Source organism: Tenrec ecaudatus, chromosome 6 (assembly GCF_050624435.1).
Source record: "Tenrec ecaudatus isolate mTenEca1 chromosome 6, mTenEca1.hap1, whole genome shotgun sequence".
In the NCBI taxonomy this organism is placed as follows: domain Eukaryota; kingdom Metazoa; phylum Chordata; class Mammalia; order Afrosoricida; family Tenrecidae; genus Tenrec; species Tenrec ecaudatus.
This window is the reverse complement of record NC_134535.1, coordinates 124,553,864-124,572,182: the sequence shown is the minus strand read 5'-3', so window position 1 is coordinate 124,572,182 and position 18,319 is coordinate 124,553,864. Positions and strand designations below refer to the sequence as shown.

General features: G+C 42.5%; 1 protein-coding gene across 1 annotated transcript; it reads left to right on the top strand.

The window, feature by feature from the left end:
* The first annotated feature begins 1,445 nt into the window (after positions 1-1,445).
* APOBEC1 (apolipoprotein B mRNA editing enzyme catalytic subunit 1) lies at positions 1,446-14,761 on the top strand. Its single transcript, XM_075553363.1, has 5 exons — positions 1,446-1,461; positions 9,797-9,824; positions 12,216-12,616; positions 13,728-13,846; positions 14,615-14,761. Exons 1-5 carry the CDS (start codon positions 1,446-1,448, stop codon positions 14,759-14,761), a joined length of 711 nt encoding a protein of 236 aa, XP_075409478.1.
* The last annotated feature ends 3,558 nt before the right edge of the window (positions 14,762-18,319 follow it).

Genomic DNA, 18,319 nt, shown 5'->3' with positions numbered 1-18,319 from the left:
AGTAGCATCTTTGAGGAGTAGCTTCGGTTCCAAGCTCCAAGGGAGTCTTAGGGCAATAGTCTCAGGGGTTCCTCTGGTTTCCATCAGTTCAGTAAGATTGGTGACTGTTAGGAATATGAATTGTGTTCTACCTTTTTACCCCGTTCTATGCAGGTCTTAATTCTGGTGCTTTCCTGCCCTCTCTTGATTGAGACAGAAAAAAAGTGGTTCCTTCCATTTGTGAGGGATCAAGGACCCTATTATTGTTGCTAATTGACTTCAGATCAATTCTGACTCAGGACAACCATGTGCAGGGTACAACTATTCCATGGGGATTTAATTAAGATGCTTACCTTTCTGATGCAGATCCCTGGATCTAGTGTCAGACATGCTGCCAGGAGGGTTCCAATCCTTGACCTTTCAGCTAGTGAGTGGTCCAGCTCTTAACTGCACCACCCAGGATCCTTTGCCAGATAAGGTAACATATCCACCAGTCCCAGAGCTTAGAACATGATCATCTTTGGGGAAACATCAATGAGGGAGTTCAGCTGCTTCTTCAAAATTCTCACATGCCATTGTCCAAGCAATTATTTCATGTTGTGTACTTTCTAGCTTGATATAAATAAGGTTTAGGATTTCTAGAGACTTGAGTTTAAAAGTTCAAGGCCTCAGGGGAACCTTATGTGACTTGCTGGCAATGACTTTGGTGAGGTTTTTTGTTTTGTTTTGTTCTGTTTTAGATTTTGAGAGGGACTATTGTGGCTCAGAGGAATCTGTAGCTCAAACTTGACCTTGGCTATGGGGAACAGGGTAATGACAGTAGCATTCACTCTTACAGGGATTAAGATCAGGAAGGAAGAGACCAGAGACTTGCACAATAATAATCTGACTCAGGGGCCAAGGTTCTTCTGATTTTGCATCTAGCAGTGCTCCCCCCACCCCCTTTCCAATGGGGACTTGGAACAAAGAGCAAAATAAGAGGAAGTTAGAAATATGTGACTAATGATTGGAGGGCAAGGTCAAAATGTTCTGATTGGGTAACACTGAAGATCTTCAGGTTACAGATCTTCAGGGCAATTCTCTCTTTCTCTCAATACAGAAGGGTGGGCCAGTCTTACATCAGCCTTAATTTAAAGGCAAGAGGAAGATGAATACTATTTGATATTGGCAAGCGAGAACAATTTGGCATGTGGGATGCCTGCCAGGGGATTATGCCATAGGACTAATGTTATTTGTCTGCCAGATTCTCTTATCAAGCCAATGATCCAGGCTGCCTCTCCTGTGCTACCTGTTTATATAGTCCAGAGACTCGGTAACTACCTGAAACTCAAGAATGAGTCATTCTGTGCCAAAGTAGATGGCAGCGGCACACCTGAGGGGACAAAGTTCAGGCATGTTGCTGGCAGGAGCAAGCAATCAGCACAGCACAGGACCCCAGGGGAAGCAGTTGGAGGCCGAGCAGCGCCATGACTGCTGAGAAAGGTAGTGTGTGCGTGCTTGTGTGTGTGTGTGTTTGGGAGGTGGGTGGGGGTGGCCTGACAAGCTCCGTACTTGGCCACAGTGCAAAAATTGTGCATATGTGTGTGTGTACGCGCTCGTGTCTTTGTGCTGTGTCCTCAGGGCATTTTCCAGCTTTCCTATTGATTAATATATTGGACAGTATTGTTGGGTGGGAGAGTAGAAAATAAGCAAATAAACACTTTAAATATTATCCTTATATAAGATTTATCATTCTGATTACTATGAGCTATGATTTTAGGAAATGAAATCGATGTTTAGTTTATAATACTACTACTAATAAGTTAAAATATTACCTTAAAATAGAGCTCAGAAAAAGGGAACCGCAGAAGAGTCAGCATATTGTATGACATCCAGTTTCAACTCATAGTGGTCCTACGGGATAGAGCAGAACTGCCCTAGAAAGTTACTGGACTGTAATATTCACAGGGACAGATCACTAGTCTGCTCCTAGAAAGCCATTAGTTGTTTCAAACTACAATCCTTTTTTTCTTTTAAGATTATTTTATTGGAGGCTCTTACAGTAACAATACATACATCAAGTGTATTGAGCATATTTGTACATATGTTGCCATCATCATTTTCTAAACATTTGCTTTCTATTTGAGCCCTTGGTAGCAGCTCCTCTTTCCCCCTCCCCCACCTCATGATCCCTTGATAAATTATAAATTACTATTAATTTCATATCTTACGCTGGCCTCTGTCTCCCTTCACCCACATTTCTGTTGTTCATTCCCCTGGGGGTGGGGTGGGGAATGCGTTGATCATTGTGATCGATTCCCCATTCTTCCCCTTCTCCCTTCCACCTTCTCCCTACCCTCCTGGTACTGCTACTCTCATTTCTATGCCTGAGGGGTTTATCTAACTTGGATTCTGTGAGCTCTTATCTGTACCAGTGTACATGCTCTGGCCTAACCCGAACTGAAAGGCCAGACTGGGGTCATGATAGTGGGGGGGTGAGGAAGTTTCAAAGAACAGATGAATATTGTGTGTTTCTTCAGTGCTATACAGGACCCTGGTTGACTTGTCCCTTCCTTATGACCCTTTTTTGAAGGGATGTCCTATTGTCTACAGATGGGATCTGGATTTCTGTTCCAACCTCCCTTCTTCTCAGCAATATGTTTTGTTTTGTTTTGGGTCTTCTGATGCCTGTTACCGAATCCCATCAACACCTCATGATCACACGGGCTGGTGGGCTTCTTGCATGTGGGCTTGTTGCTTCTCTGCAAATGGCCGCTTGTTTAACTTCAAGCTTTTAAATCCCAGGTGCTATATCTTTTGATAGCTGGGTATCATCAGCTTTCTTCACCACATTTGCTTATGTACCCATTTTATATTCGGTGATCTTGTTGGGAGGGTGAACAACACAGAATGCCAGGTTGTTAGAAAAGAGTGTTCTTGCATTGAGAGAGGGCTTTTAAGAGGCCCAAAGTCCATTCACATCCTCAGTGTATTTCCATATAAATATATGTACATAGGCCAATACCTATGGTTTTATGAATTAATGTGTTTACATATGTACATACCTATGCTTATATCTCTATCCATAGCTTTGCTTCCCAGATCTTTCCTCTGTTTCCTTTTACCTTCCCCCGATCCCTCCATCAAGTTTACCCTGCTGCCTCTTAGTAATTCCTCTCAGCTAGATTGCTGTTGCTCACAACCAATCTTTTAGTTAGCAGTCTAGTTCTGAACTATTGTGTCACCAAGGTTCCTTAGAGATAACTTAAGGCTCGCATTAATTGGTAAAATAATTGTCCAGTTATTTCCACTAACTGCCCTCAAGTCAGTTCTAGCGAATAATGACCCTGTACACGGGTTCTAAGACTAAATATTTATGGGATCAAATAGCTTGATTCCCCCCGTGGAGCAGCTGGTGTGTTTGAACCACCAACCTCGTGGTTCCCATGCCTAACCCCTGGCACCACCCAGGCTCCTTTCCTGTTATCTATCTAGTCTTAGAGAAATTCATGAGAGACTGAGAACTCTTCAGACAGTGAAAGGAAATGATTTTCCAAAGTGGTGGAAGATGAGCTCTCTCCAGAAGAAGAGTGATTTCCTTTGCAAAGAGGAGGAGGAGGTTTCAGACTGATTCAATTCTATTGACAAAAGGAGTTTGTGAGAATTTAAAGACATCTAAGAAAACTGGTTAGGCTAGAGAAGAGTTTATGGAAATAAGCTACAATAAGGTTAGAACTCACATTCACTCTGTTCAAACCATAGTGAAGAAAATCATAGACTCAAGGAAATAATTAGCCTGAAGATCTAATGGACCATGTTGACCCCAGCCTCCAGGATAACTGAGACCAGAAAACTGATGTTACCCAGCTACTCCTGCAAACCACTCTGAAAGGGATCCCAATAGCAGGACGTCCTAGGTAGAGTAGGAATGTGAAACAAAACTCAAAATTGTAAAAAAAAAAAAAATTTTAAACCCAAGAAACTCAGACTTACTTGTCTGATAAAGACTGGTGGAACCCCCTAAGAATATGGCTATTAATCCCGATTCAGTCCTAGAACTAAAATCACTCCCACATTCAGTCCAACAAAAGGCACATCTATAAGGTGAACTGTACAGTTCCAGGGAGGTACACACTCTTTAGAACAATGAGCCATGCAAATTTAAAAGGCAGCTTTGCCCAGGGATAAAGGTCAGGAGGCAAGAAAGAATGGGAAAGAAAAAGGAAGGGAAATGGTCAACGGAGGGATAAGTGGGAAGAGCACAGTGACGTTGAGAATCATAACAGGGTTGCAAAACAAAGTGTTAATTAATTGCTCAGTGGAAAGCCAATTTGCTCTGCAAAATTTCACCCACATTTTGGGGAGGGAGGGAAAAAAGAGCTGATACCAAGGACTCAAGTAGAAAGAAAATGTTTTGAAAATGATGATGGCAACGTATCTATAAATGTGCTTGATGCAATGGATGGATGTATGGATTGTGATAAGAGCTGTAAGAGCCCCCAATAAAATGTTTATTAAAAGAATATTTTTTAACCCAAATCACAAAACAACCAAAGATTGGACATTATATTTGAAGTTCTGTTTTAGAGGGTCCTGAAACTCAGCCAAAAGAAGTTGAGTTTGTACACCACAAAACCATTGGAGGATTTGTGAGTAGCATAGAGATAAGATTAAAATAGTGTTTGAGACCCATTTACCTGGCATTGGAGGGGTTTTGGACTGGACACAAGGAAAACAACAACAACAATAATAACAAAACACAGGCAAAAGTAAATAGACCAGTTAGAAGACTGTTGCACCAATGTGACCTGATATATTAAGATGTAATACAGATACCAGTTTGGGGGTTTAGCAACAATTCATTTTTCTTTACTATATATTATCCCTCTCTTTAAATGCTCTTGTGAGTGGAGTGATGGAGGGAAACCACCCCCGTTTTTCAGTTGAATTAGCTGGGCATTTCTCTCGACTGTCCTCTGAAGGTAGTGGGTCTCACCCCTCAAATTTCTTGAATCATGGTTAACCTTCTGGCCTTGCATCCCAGGAGTCACATCTGTCCGTCTAAGTAGTGAGCATACATCTCACTCTCCATTTCCAAAGGTCTCACTGCTGTTTCACTTCCTCTAGAGGAGGTGTCCAAGGGCTGCATTAAAGTCTGACAGGTGCTCATTTCAAGGTGTCAGCCATCTCCTCCCTCCCTCCACCTTTACACTCAAATTCACCTGTTCTTCACCTAAGGGTCAGAGACTTATTCTTCAGGAGACATTTAGGAGAGTGTTTCCTGACTTGGACCTCTTTCATGATACCTAGCTACTTTCTGTTTAGTCCTTCATTTCACTTAGAACCACTTGCCATGTACGGGATACTGTATGGGATACTGTGACCCCTTCCCTATGACCCCTCTAGTGCTAGAGAGAGAGGAGGAGGGGGAGGGAGAGGTGTATGTGCTAGTATAAAACATTATCCATTTAGGAGGAGGTGTCTGTCGGGCCTTGTGAGTCTTGTTTCCAAACAGTTTCTAGGAGTTAAAAGCGTGGCTGGGAGGATGGGCTAAGTCTCCCGGCTGCACTTCCCCATAGTCAGTGCCCTCTCAGAAACCATTGTTGCTGACTCATAGTGAGCATGTGAGCCACAGAGGGAAACACTGCCCAGTCCTGCTCCATCCTCACACTTGTTGTTATGCCGGAGCCCATTGTTGAAGCCACTGCGTGAAGGATCGCCCTCTCTTTTGCTGTCCCTCTACTTTTCCAAGCATGATGTCCTTTTCCAGGGACTGGCTTCTCCTGAGAACATATCCAACCAAAGTCCTTAGACGGAGTCTTGCCATCCTTGCTTCTAAGGAGCAGTCTGGTTGTACTTCTTCCCAGAAAAGTTCTGTTCTTTTGGCAGTCTCTGGTACTTTCAGTAGTCTTTACCAGCACTCGCTTCTTCAGGCTTCCTTATTTATATCCAGTTTCACATGCATATGAGACAATTGAAAATATTTGAGTCAGGCACACCTTAGTCCTCAAAGGGACAAACTTACTCTTTCATACTTTAAAGAGATCTTGTATAGCTGGTTTATCCAATACAATGCATTGTTTAATCTCATGACTACAGCTTTCATAAACATAGATTCTGGAATTCAAGCAAGCTAAAATCTTTCACAATTTTAATCCCTTCTCTGTGTATCATGATGATACCTACTGTGTTAGTCTGGGTTGACTAGAGAAACAAATTCATAGACACTCATGTGTATAAGAAAGAACTTTATATAAAAGAGCAATTGTATGTTGAAAAAACATCCCAGCCCAGTCAGCTCAAGGCCATGAATCCAATATTAGCCCATATGTCTAGTACCAGTCTGTAAATTCCTCTTCAGACTCACACAACACATGCAAAAATGCAGGAAGATCACAGGCCAGTGGGTGGAAGGTCTTGTGGATCCCGTGGTGGTGGAAGCATCTCAGCACTGGCGTGGATCTCCACGTGCCTCCTCAAGCTCTAGGGCTCTGGCTCTATCAGTATAGCTCCATGTGGCTTGTCAACAGGAATATGTCACAGGGAGACAACACAGAGAGAGTGTGTGTCCTGCTTCCAGGGAGGAAGACAGGAGTCCCCAGAATCCTCAGGAGAAGGCCATCCCCACCAAAAGGCTTCATTGGCTATGAGATGATTGACAGGCTAGACTCCACCCCTTCATAAGTTGACAGGAGATTACGTAATTGCCACACCTACTGATCCAGTTGCGAGGATTTTGATCTTCTTACCACTCAGTTGTAATCTGCGCTAAAGGTTGCATCCTTGCTCTTCATCAGCAAGTGCTTCAAGCTCTCTGTTTTAGCAAGCCTGGTTATGTCTTCTACAAAGCACAGCTTGATACTAAGCCATCTCCCAATCCTGATGCTTCTCAGAGGTACATATGACTTTTGTATCTCTTGTGAACCACTGAGGACGTGTCTTATAGAAGGTATCAATAACAACAACAGCAACAACAAAAACCAGCACAAGAAGATGGCTTTACCAAGAAGCAAATCTTTTTCTCACAGTTTAGGAGGCTAGAACTCTTGAGTTCAGGGCACCAGCGCTAGGGGAAGGCTTTCTGTCTCTGTTGGCTCTAAGGACAGTTTCTTGTCTCTTCAGCTTCTGTTTCTTGACTCCTGGGATTTCTCCATGTGCTTTAGGTTTTATTTTCCCAAACTTTGCTTCTGTTCAAATCTGTTCTTTGCTTTTAGGGTCTTAAATAGTCTCTTACCATAACAAAGAAACCTCACTCCTAAATGGGATTAAAATCATAATTATAGGGGTATGATTTCTGAAACATATTTTGGGGACACACAATTCAATCCATAACAGAAACTATGACACAGTAGGGGGGAGCCTTATGCTCTCTGCCTTGAAATTAATGGATCTCAGCTTTCTTAGAAAAGAGGGATTAGTGCTAGTAATTGAGCCCTTTGACTTACGAGTCTTCTCTACTGTTTCCTCAGATAAACTTCAACTTCCAAATAACACACGTAAACACACGCATAATACACACACAACACACACATTTTTGTCATCAAGTCAATTTTGACTCGTACGGAGGTAGTTAGTTTATTATGCCAACCTGGTCAATAAACACATGTGGGGTTAATTGAAGGGTGGAGAGATAAATGGCTCAGTGAACCTCGCCTTTCAAGTTCTCAAGTCTCTTGTTTTGTGATGGTCGGACCAGGGTGCAGCTGCCTTAGCCAGTTCCCTGCCTCAGCTGTCAAGGCTCACTTCTTGTAAGACATCCCTGAGGAGAAGCCACATGGTCCTACCTTGATACAGCCCTGGGTGCTGGAGCAGCTGTGTGGAGACCTCTGCCAGCATTGAGATGATCACACGTTCACGGATTCGGCTTTCCTCTTGCAGTCGTCATCATAGTGTGTGTTTGGTGAGATGGATGTGCCCTTAACCTCTATATAAAACTCTCTCTTATACATGAGTTTCTGTGGATTTGTTTCTCTAAAGTACCCAGACTAGCACACTAACTCTGTAGGACAGAGTCGAACAGTTCTGCATGGTGTCCATCTGCTCTGTGAAGCTTTGTAGAAGCAGATTGCCACATCTTTATCTACAGAGTGGCTGGTGGGCTTTAACCATCCAACTACCTATTATCCGTGAATCCTTTAACCACTGTTCTACCAGGGCTTTTAAATAACCATGGGCACATCCTGCGCCTGAGTTCATGTGAACAAAGAGAAAACCAGAGATGAGTCGCATTTCTGCTTTCCAAGATTTGGAATTCTGTGTCCTAAGTGCCTTGAGAGGGCCTTGGTGAGTGAGTAGTAGATTCCTCGCTTTCTGTGCAGGAAACCTGGTTTGCTTCTCAGGCGAGTGCACCTCAGGCACAGCCTCCACTGTCTGTTGGTTTAGGCTTGTGTATTGTTGTGATTGCTGAATAGTTATCTATGAACTTTTAGACCAAGCATGACTAGGAAGAAAGGGCCAGCAGTCTCCTTCTGAAAATCAGCCAGTGAAAACGCTATATATCAAAATGGTTTCGGCCACAACCACTCATGGGAATGGAGCATGACTAGTCTTCCATTCCATTGCACACGGCATCACTCTAAAGGTCCTGCCTGATGGCAGCTAACAGGTATTCTGACCTCGGTCTGGTTGGGGTCCCTTTCATAGCATCCCCAATGCTCTGAGAGGTATGGGCCTCTAAAACCTGGTACTCTCACTTGAATAATTTCCGCACTCTCCAGTGGCTTCCCGTTACACTCAGAATGAAACCCATAAGGCCCTGGATGACCAAGCTCATCTCTTACAGTTATGTCTTGTTCCTTCGCTTTGCAATCAGGTCTCTGCTTAAATACCCTTCATGAAAGAGGCCTTCCCTGACTGGCCTATCCAGTATGGTTCCGTGTCACTTTTTATCCTCCTAATATTTTTCTCATCAAGACTTTATATTACACATGTATTTACGCATGTATTCTCTCCCACCGTTAGAATACCTCCTCCAGGGAAGCTGGGGTTAGCTCTAACCCCCCACTCCACTTCCAATAATTGGAAGAGCACCTAGTGCGTAGTAGGCTCTTAAGGAGTGTTTGTGGAGAGGGTAACCGTGTGATTCTCCACACCCACTCCTCCGTTAGACTGTAGTTTGCCACGTTCCATGGGTGACCTCTTTTGCTGGTCACCAGTATTCTTTCAGGGGTTCCTGTGTGACACAGTCAACTGGTTAGCTGAGAGATTGGGGGTAAAAACCCATTTGGTGCCTTGGAAGACAGGCCTGGTGTTCTGCTGCCCAAAAATCTTACCCAGCGCACGTCGGTGTTACTGTGAGTTAGAACAGATTTGACATCAGCTAACAATGGTAACAAGAGTGTGCTTTTCTTGGCTGGCCTTGGTCTTATGCCCTTGTGTTGACACAAACCTGCTGGACACAGGAGCCTGTCAGGGCTCTTGACTATCCCAGGGAGTCTTTGACTGGAGGTGAAAGCAAAATGATCTGAACCCCTGTGTAGTGAGGGCTCAGGTGACCGGGTCATAGACACAGCAGCACTTACCTCTCCTGTCTCACTTCTAATTGGTGCCAATGTTGTGTTTTGTTCTTTTCTAAGAGCAGTGCTGGCTGCTTCGATCTTCCCTCCCTCCAGGCCAATGTGTTTCAATGGGACATTTGAACAGGACCTTTAAAAAGGTCTAGGTTTTCTCTGGTGGAGTTAGACTGTCCAATCCAATTCATCTAAGAGCACATTGAACTCCATCTTCTGCTTTGGGTTTCAGACTTGGACGAATAGAGCATTTTTTTTGAGTGGCATTTGAGTGTTATCTACATAATTATATTTGAGTGTTAGTCACATCATTTTCTCTTGGTCAACAGGTCCTTCAACTGGAGATGCCACCCTGAGGTAAGAAGGATACTATCATAGTACCTGTTTAATGTAGCCGAGAATACATGATTACTTACAGCCACAGACTACAGCATTCAATATATTGTTCTTCTCACTTGCCATGCTCCTTCAATTCCCTTTTGTCATTTCAACCTTATTCTCTATGATTAATGCTTCCTTTGTGTGTGTGTGATTGTAATACTCCCCAGTAGAGTATTATGCTTTTATTTATAAATCATTTTATTGGGGCTCATACAACCCTTATCACAATCCATACAGACATCAATTGAGTAAAGCACCCTTACACATTCGTTGCCCTCATCATTCTCAAAATTCGCCTTCCGCTTGGGTTCCTGGAATCAGCTCGTTTTCCCTTTCTCCCTCCCCAGAGTATTATACTTTTGTTAGCTTTCCCCACCTTTCCTAAAGCAGACAAACTGGGACGTTTGAAGGTTTGATTCCAGATCACCACAATAAAGGAAATAGCACAATAAAGTGGGTAACACAATTTTTTTTAGTGATTAATGTTTCCTTTATCTTTTCTGCTATGCCTTTTGGTTTCTATTTACATAAATTCTCTGCCAGCTTGCTTCAATGGAATCACCCTATGATTGGTCTTCTCTCTTTAAAGCACACGCTCTGTAGTCATTAATGAAATGTCTAAGGAATTCATCTGTTACTATTATCTATTCATTTTCCTGACATCATTATTAACAAGGAGGCTATTGCTGAAGAATAGACATACTATCTCATGGTGAGTGGAAGGATTGGCCTATGCAAGAAGTAAAGGTGATGGTTTAGGGACGAGTGGGAACCATTTGTGTGCAATTAGTTTCTGACTCAACCCTATCACAAAGAGGATTCCTCAGCAGGATCCCAGAGCCACGGATTGGAGACCTGGAGAATGTTCAACTAAAAATGTCACCAAGAACAATCTGAATCTCTTTCTTGGGAGGGATTACTAAACAGGATTCTAAGTCACTCTCTTCTCAGATGTGACAGTAGATTTTTGTTGATAATCTGGGGTTTCAATGCCTGAGAAAATCTGGTTGGAGTTCATTGGGGAGTAAGAGAGATTAAAAATTTGTGATTATTTATTTATTAGGACTGATGTTGTTTTAAAGACTTATCTAGATGGGATCAAAATGTCAATAGCAATCTATAAGTTTCAACAGGAAGCTAGAGGACAGTGAGTTTATTCTGATGGTGGAGGAGCAATTTGAAAACGGAGGATGAGCCTGGTTTATAATTAGAACCACGTAGTCAGTATCACAGAATTGTACATCTAGATCAATGTGTTTCTACTGTGTATATTTTCAATAAAAGTTATCTTTTTTTAAGAAAAAGAATTAGGACATGGCCCTTCTAAATGTGCAGTATAAAAATTAGAATGGAATGAGAACCCTTGAAAAGAGACATGAAGACACAATAATAACACACTTCTAGACCAAAAGCAATGGTATCTGTACAGAGGTGACCAAGTTACTTGGGAATAACACTTTCATTACATTTTAAGAGGTCAGATGGACCTCTCCAGATAGCTTTGAGACATAGAATAGGAAATAAAAAAAAGTAACAAAGCCCACATTGAAGAAGCACAACCGCCGGTAGGATCATGAAGTGTCGATGAGAAGAGATTTCACAAGTTCAAAAAAACACACATCTCAATTGATATGAAGGGTAGGATGTAGTGGAAACCCAAAGTCTACCAGCAAGACAATTGGACGGTCCCTTAGTTGGACCTCACAGCACTGAGGATATGTCCAGGCTGCAGTGTGGCACTGATGAACCATGTAACTATCCTCTAGTTCTTTAACATTTCCTCCCCTTACTATGGTGGTCCGTACATGATATACCTCATTGGTCATGTTAGACTTGTGTATGTTCATTTATATATTTAAGGTGGTCACTTGGTACATGGTAGTTAAGACAGGTGACCCCTCAGAGGCACTGACAGGAGTAAGGGTTCCCGGGGAGTAGTAAAGTATGAAGGGATGGGGGTGAGGTGGGGGAGGGGAGAAAGGGGAGCCAGGGGAGTTGATAGCATTGATGATTATATTGCCCCACCCGATGGGATTGAACAACACAACTGTATGGGAAGGGGAGGGACATTTTGAAATAAGTAAGATTTGTCAATAAAAATATTATTCAAGAGAAAAAAATGTCTCCTGGGATGTGATTAGGTGGACAGAATAGTCTAGAACAGTGGTTCTCAACCTTCCTTGTGCCGAGATCCTTTAATATAGTTTCTCATGTGGTGGTGACCCCCCCCCCATAAAATTATTTTTGTTGTTACTTTATCAGTATCGTTTGGCTACTGTTATGAATCGCGCTACCCTTGTGAAAGGGTTGTTCGACCCCTAAAGGGTCGTGCCCACAGGTTGAAAACCGCTGGTTTTTATATTTCAGGAGAAGAATCAATCCCTGGGAATTTGAGGTCTTCTTCGACCCCAGAGAACTCCGTAAAGAGACCTGCCTCCTCTATGAAGTCAAGTGGGGCGCTAGCCACAAGAGCTGGCGAAGCTCCGGCCAGAACACAACCAAGCATGCCGAAGTCAACTTTATTGAAAAATTTACCTCAGAGAGAAACCTTTGCCCCTCTGTCAGCTGCTCCATCACCTGGTTCATGTCCTGGAGTCCCTGCTGGGAATGCTGCAAGGCTATCGGAGAGTTTTTGACCCACCACCCCAATGTGACTCTCATTATTTATGTAGCACGACTTTTCCAACACATGGATCCGTGTAACCGGCAAGGCCTTAGGGACCTCGTCGTCACTTGTGGGGTGACTATCCAGATTATGAGTGTCCCAGGTAGAAACAGCAAACAGAGATTCTAAAGCATTTGGGGAAAGCTTTGGTGGTGGTGTTGGTTTCTAGGTCAGGAGATTGGTGATCTCACACTCAAAGTCTCAGAATAAAATATTAATTCCAAAATAATGTGAGCAAGGATCCAATCTGTAATTCATGACAAAGAAGGTGCCAAATATGAGATTCCTGTTTCCACTCTTGTCACTGTAGTCTCTCTGCCATCTTTAAGCAACTGGTAGACTCTAACTTCTGGTCTTGTGGTTAGCGGCCGAACACTTAGCCATTGCACCACGAAACTCCTTTAAAATAAATTTCTTCGCTCTTTTTCTGGAGTCTGGGTAAGCCTAGCTCATCTCCAACAATGAATAGATCCATACGACCAGTCCCCCAGCCCCCTACCCCAAACTGTCATTGAGTTGATTCCAACTCATTGTAATTTTCAAGGACAGGGGTTCTCAACCTGTGGGTCGCGACCCCTTTGAGGGTCAAGCAACCCTTTTACAGGGGTCTCCTGAGCCATAACAGTAGCAAAATTGCAGTTATGAAGTATCACAAAAATAAATTTTTGGTTGGCAGGTCACCATAACAAGGGTGATGGAATTAGAAGGTTTGAGCACCACTGTTATAGGACATAATAGAACTGCCCTTTGGGGGTTCTAAGACAGTGAATCTTTTTGGGACCTGAAAGCTTCTTCTTTCATGGCTGGTGGGTCCAAACTGCTGACCTTGCAATTAACAGCCCAACATGTGACCCACTCAACCACCACCCCAAACCGACTGTCACTGGGTCAGTCCCGTCTCATAGCAACCCATGTAGGGTTTTTAAGGCTATAAATCCTTATAGGAGTGGATAGCCCTATCTCTCTCCTGCAGAGAGGCTGGTGGATTTGAACAGATGGCCTTGCAGTTAGGAATCCAGTGCTTCCTGCAGAGTGCTGCCAGGGCTTCTTACTCAGGCACCAGGGCTTCTTGGTTGAATGGGCAAGGGGATTGTACATATGGTTGAATAGGCCAGGGAATTGTATATATGACATACGTTTTTTTCAGTTAGAGCTCTCTTGGAATAATTTGTTGGATAGTACATATTCACTAAACCAAGATTTGTGTTTCTTAGAGTATGATTACTGCTGGAGAAATTTTGTTAACTACCCACCTGGAGAAGAAGCTCACTGGCCAAGATACCCACCTCTGTGGATGCAGCTGTACGCACTGGAACTCCACTGCATAATTCTAGTGAGTTCCTTTAAAGCAGTGGTTCTCAACCGGTGGGTCACAACCCCTTTGGTGGTTGAACGACCCTTTCACAGGGGTCGTCTAAGACCATCAGAAAACACATAAATATTTCACAATATATAATTACATATTGTTTTGTGATTAATCAATATGTTTTAATTATGTTTAATGATATTTAATTTGTAACAATAAAGATACATCCTGCATATCAGAAGTATACATTATGATTCATAACAGTAGCAAAATTACAGTCAAGAAGTAGCAACAAAAATCATGTTATGAAAAAAAAAAAAAGAAAATCATGTTATGGGTGGGGGTTCACCACCACATGAGGAACTTTCGTCTTAGAGGGTCACTGCATTGGGAAGGGTGAGGACCACTTCCTTAAAGGATAAAGATTCTATTGCAAAAGGAAGCATCTTCTGCAGAATTTCTTCTCGAGAGTGTTGATACATACTCTCTCACTGCCATCTCTTTGCTATTCATAGTGAGGTTTGGTTATTTATCTAGTTCCAAAAATGTTGAAATAAGGCAATCTTGGGTGGGAAGTCAGCAGGAGAAAGCAATGGATACATCTAAGACATAAGTGGATTTCACATTCATTCAATATAATAATAACAATTACTATACTGAAACTTAGAGGCACTAAGGTATTTTCGACATTTCTCATTCTCATATTGTGGTCCATTGGTGTCCTGTTGATACTTTAAATTGTTTGTGGCAATAGTAGTATTCAAAAGTATTACCCTAACTTCTCTTTTATTCCAGAATCTTCCCCCCTGTTTAAAGATTTCGAGAAGATATCGGCATCAGCAGACGCTTTTCAGCCTTCATCTCAAAAACTGCCATTACCAAGTGATCCCACCCCACATCCTTTTAGCTACAGGGCTAATACCACCCTCTGTGACTCCGTGATAAGAAAAAGGATTCTTTGCGTAGGCTGTCCCAAGAAAAACTTGCCGAAGAGTGTGTCGCTACGAATCTAGACATTTTCACAAACTGCCTTATCGTGGACATTTTAGTTGCCTTTTGAAGGAACAAATCACTCCAAAACTTCACGTTTTCAAAAACAATAAATATTTATTCTTTCCCACAGTTTTCGTGGATCAAGTATTTAAGAGCAACACGATCGTATGTTCCTGGTTTGAGGCTCTCATGAGGTTGCTTGCAGTCAAGGCGTGGCTGAGGATAGAGATCTGCTTCTAGGGTTCACCCACCTGTCGGTCCATGCCTGTTGTTGGTAGCCAGTCTGTTTCTCATCATAGATGGCTGTCCTCCAGTCCACAAGACCTAGCAGCTGGCTCCTCCAGAGCAAGGGGTCTAGGAGAGACCAAGGAGGAAATAGCATCTTTTATGACAGCCTTGGCATCATACGCTGTGTCTTCCACCGTGTTCTACGGGCCAAACAGGCCAGCCGTGACTCAGTGTGGGATGACACAATCTCGGGAGCTGTGAATCACGGAGGGGTTTTCCCTGTAAGGACTTTAGCTCTGTTTCCAGGATGATAATTACACGGGTCAGTTTCTAAGCAACAGCTAGAGGGAAAAAAAGCTCAATGTAGAATCTGTTGTTTCTGAGACATAGTAACATAATTTAATAGATGATTTATTAGTCAGAGCTCATTAATGATTTATTGTTGTAAAAAAATTCAGTAGCTTTAGAACACAAAAGATATATATTTTTTAATAAATCATTTTATTGGGGGCTCTTACAGCTCTTTTTTAAAAACATTTTATTAGGGACTCATACAACTCTTATCACAATCCATACATACATCAATTGTGTAAAGCACATCTGTACATTCTTTGCCCTCATCATTTTCAAAGCATTTGCTCTCCTTTTAAGCCCTTTGCATCAGGTCCTCTTTTTCCCTCCTCCCTCCCCGCTTCCCCCTCCCTCATGAGCCCTTGATAATTTATAAACTATTATTTTGTCATATCTTGCCCTGTCTGACGTGTCCCTTCACCCTCTTTTCTGTTGTTCGTCACCCAGGGAGGAGATCACATGTAGATCCTTGTAATCAGTTCCCTCTTTCCAACCCACTCACTCTCTACCCTCCCAGTATCACCCCTCACACCCCTGGTCCTGAAGGTATCATCCGCCCTGGATTCCCTGTGCCTCCAGCTCCTATCTGCACCAGTGTACATCCTCTGCCCTATCCAGCCCTGCAAGGTAGAATTCGGATCATGGTAGTTGGGGCGGGGGTCGGGTGGGGAGGAAGCATTTAGGATGTCCAATTTTCTGCAGATGAGCTTTAGGTCTCCACTCTGACACCCCTCATTCGCATCCATATGATTGTTTGTAGTCTTCCGATGCCTGACACCTGATCCCATCGACACCTCATAATCACATAGGACGGTGTGCTTCTTCCATGTGGGCTTTTTTGCTTCTCTCATAGATGACCACTTGTTTAACTTCAAGCCCTTAAAACCCCAGACGCTAAATCTTCTAATAGCCGGGCACCATCAGCTTTCTTCACTACATTTGCTTATGAACCCATTTTGACTTCAGCAATCTGTCAAGAAAGGTGAACATCACAGAATGCCAGGTTATTAGAACAAAGTTCTTGTTCTTGCATTGAGGCAGGACTTGAGTAGAGGCCCAATGCCCATCTGCTACCTTGAGACTTAACATATAAATATTTGTACATAGACCTATATTCCTATCATTATATATTAATATATTTGCATATACACATGCCTATATTTACACCTCCATAAAATATATTTTGCCTTTAGTTCTTTCCTCTATTTCCTTTTACTTTCTACCTGTCCCACTATCATGTTCAACCTTCATTCAGTATTTCCTCTGTTACATTGCACTTGCTCAAACCCCACCAGGTATTCTACATCTCCCTCACTATCAATTTTTAGATACCTTGTCCCTGGATTTGCTGGCTCCCCTCTCCCTTTCACCCACGTTTCCCTCTACCCTGTTCCCCCAGAATCATTGGCCCCTTGTTTTCTCCTCAGGATTGCTTCTCTTGCCTATTATATAGACATGAAAAAGGAGAAGAAGAAAAATAATAGGCATATAGATAGTCCCAGGTCTATCTGCTGACACTTATGTATGTTTTATGATCAAGTCTGATGAGGTGCCAAGCCCTGCACTGTGAATCTGAAGTCTACAATCAGGATTCCTCGGGGAATTCGTGGCTTTGCTCCCCTTGTAGCTCTGTTGTTCTCCTTTGGTGTTTCCCCTGGTGGGGCGGGAATCAGACCGGGCACAATTCCTGCACTGTGCCAAGACTGTAGCTCTTTATGGGAGTAGAGAGCCTCATCTTTCTCCCGAGGAGAGGTTGGTAGTTTCTAACCGCTGATCTGGTGGTTAGCAGCCTAATGCATAACCCATTACAGGCTCCTCCACAGTGGCTAACTGTGCTTCAATATTAACACCTATAGAAAACAAATGTCTAGAATCCATGACATAACTTAGGGGACACAGAAGCAAAAAAAAAAAAAAAGGAAAAAGTTCAGTACAGGGAGGTCCCTAGGTAACAATAGTAACCCTAGAAAGCAATCAGCTAGCTAGAAGCAAAAGAATAAAGAGATGCACAAAAGATGGATCTAGGAAAAAATTAAACTTTCACTTTCCTCACAACCTCATCAACACTTACATTGGATTAAATTCTTAAATCTTTGCTAATTTAATGAGTGTAAGTGATGCTTTATTTTAATTGCAACTTTTTAAATTGGCACTTTAATTGGAGTTGGCACTTGTGACTCCTCTGGCACTTGTCTGTTGTTATCCTATCGTTTGGCATCTCTAACTTACCGGTTTGTATATTAGATAGCATCCTTTTCAATCATACACATAGCTTTCCTAGTCTTTTTGACTTTGTTTGGGAATTATTTTTCTGTAGTGAAGTTTAAAAATATTTTATATGGTCGAATATACAATTTCTAGTTTCTGTGCCAGGCTTAAAAAGATTATATATATCTCCCACCCAAGGGAGTGGGAGAAACAGCTAATAAGAAAAATAGAGTAGACTCACTGTATTCTAAAATGTTAAGAGCTCATTTGGGCTAGTGGGCATAAATGTATCATCATAAATTTACATTATAAATCTATGTTCTTTAAACTGCCTTATCGTGTGACTGTCTCTAGTAACATTCAAGCTGCTCACATGCAGATCTGGAGAATGCCGATGGTCAGAGTTAGTCAGGATTGGGTTTTTGGTATTCTCCAGTGGTACATCAATGCTTGCCTAATAAACAAATGGATGGTAGTTTGAACCCATCAGGTGCACATTGGGAGAAAGATCTGATAATCTCTTTCTAAAAGATCATAAGCATAAAGATTCAATAGAGTCCAATTCTATCCTGCCACACATGATCTCTATAAGTCGGATTCAGCTAAATGAAAACTGGTTCCTGATTTTGATGGGAAGGCAGGGGGTTGGAATGGAGACCCGGAGCCCATCTGTGGACAATTGAACATCCCCTCACAGATGGGGCACCAGGAAGGGATGAG

What these genes read in the sequence shown, in the direction of transcription:
- APOBEC1 (XM_075553363.1), top strand. An exon ending in ACTGGAGATGCCACCCTGAG is followed by an intron (nt 9,825 to 12,215) that starts GTAAGAAGGATA and finishes TTTATATTTCAG; the next exon opens with GAGAAGAATCAATCCCTGGG. An exon ending in AACTCCACTGCATAATTCTA is followed by an intron (nt 13,847 to 14,614) that starts GTGAGTTCCTTT and finishes CTTTTATTCCAG; the next exon opens with AATCTTCCCCCCTGTTTAAA.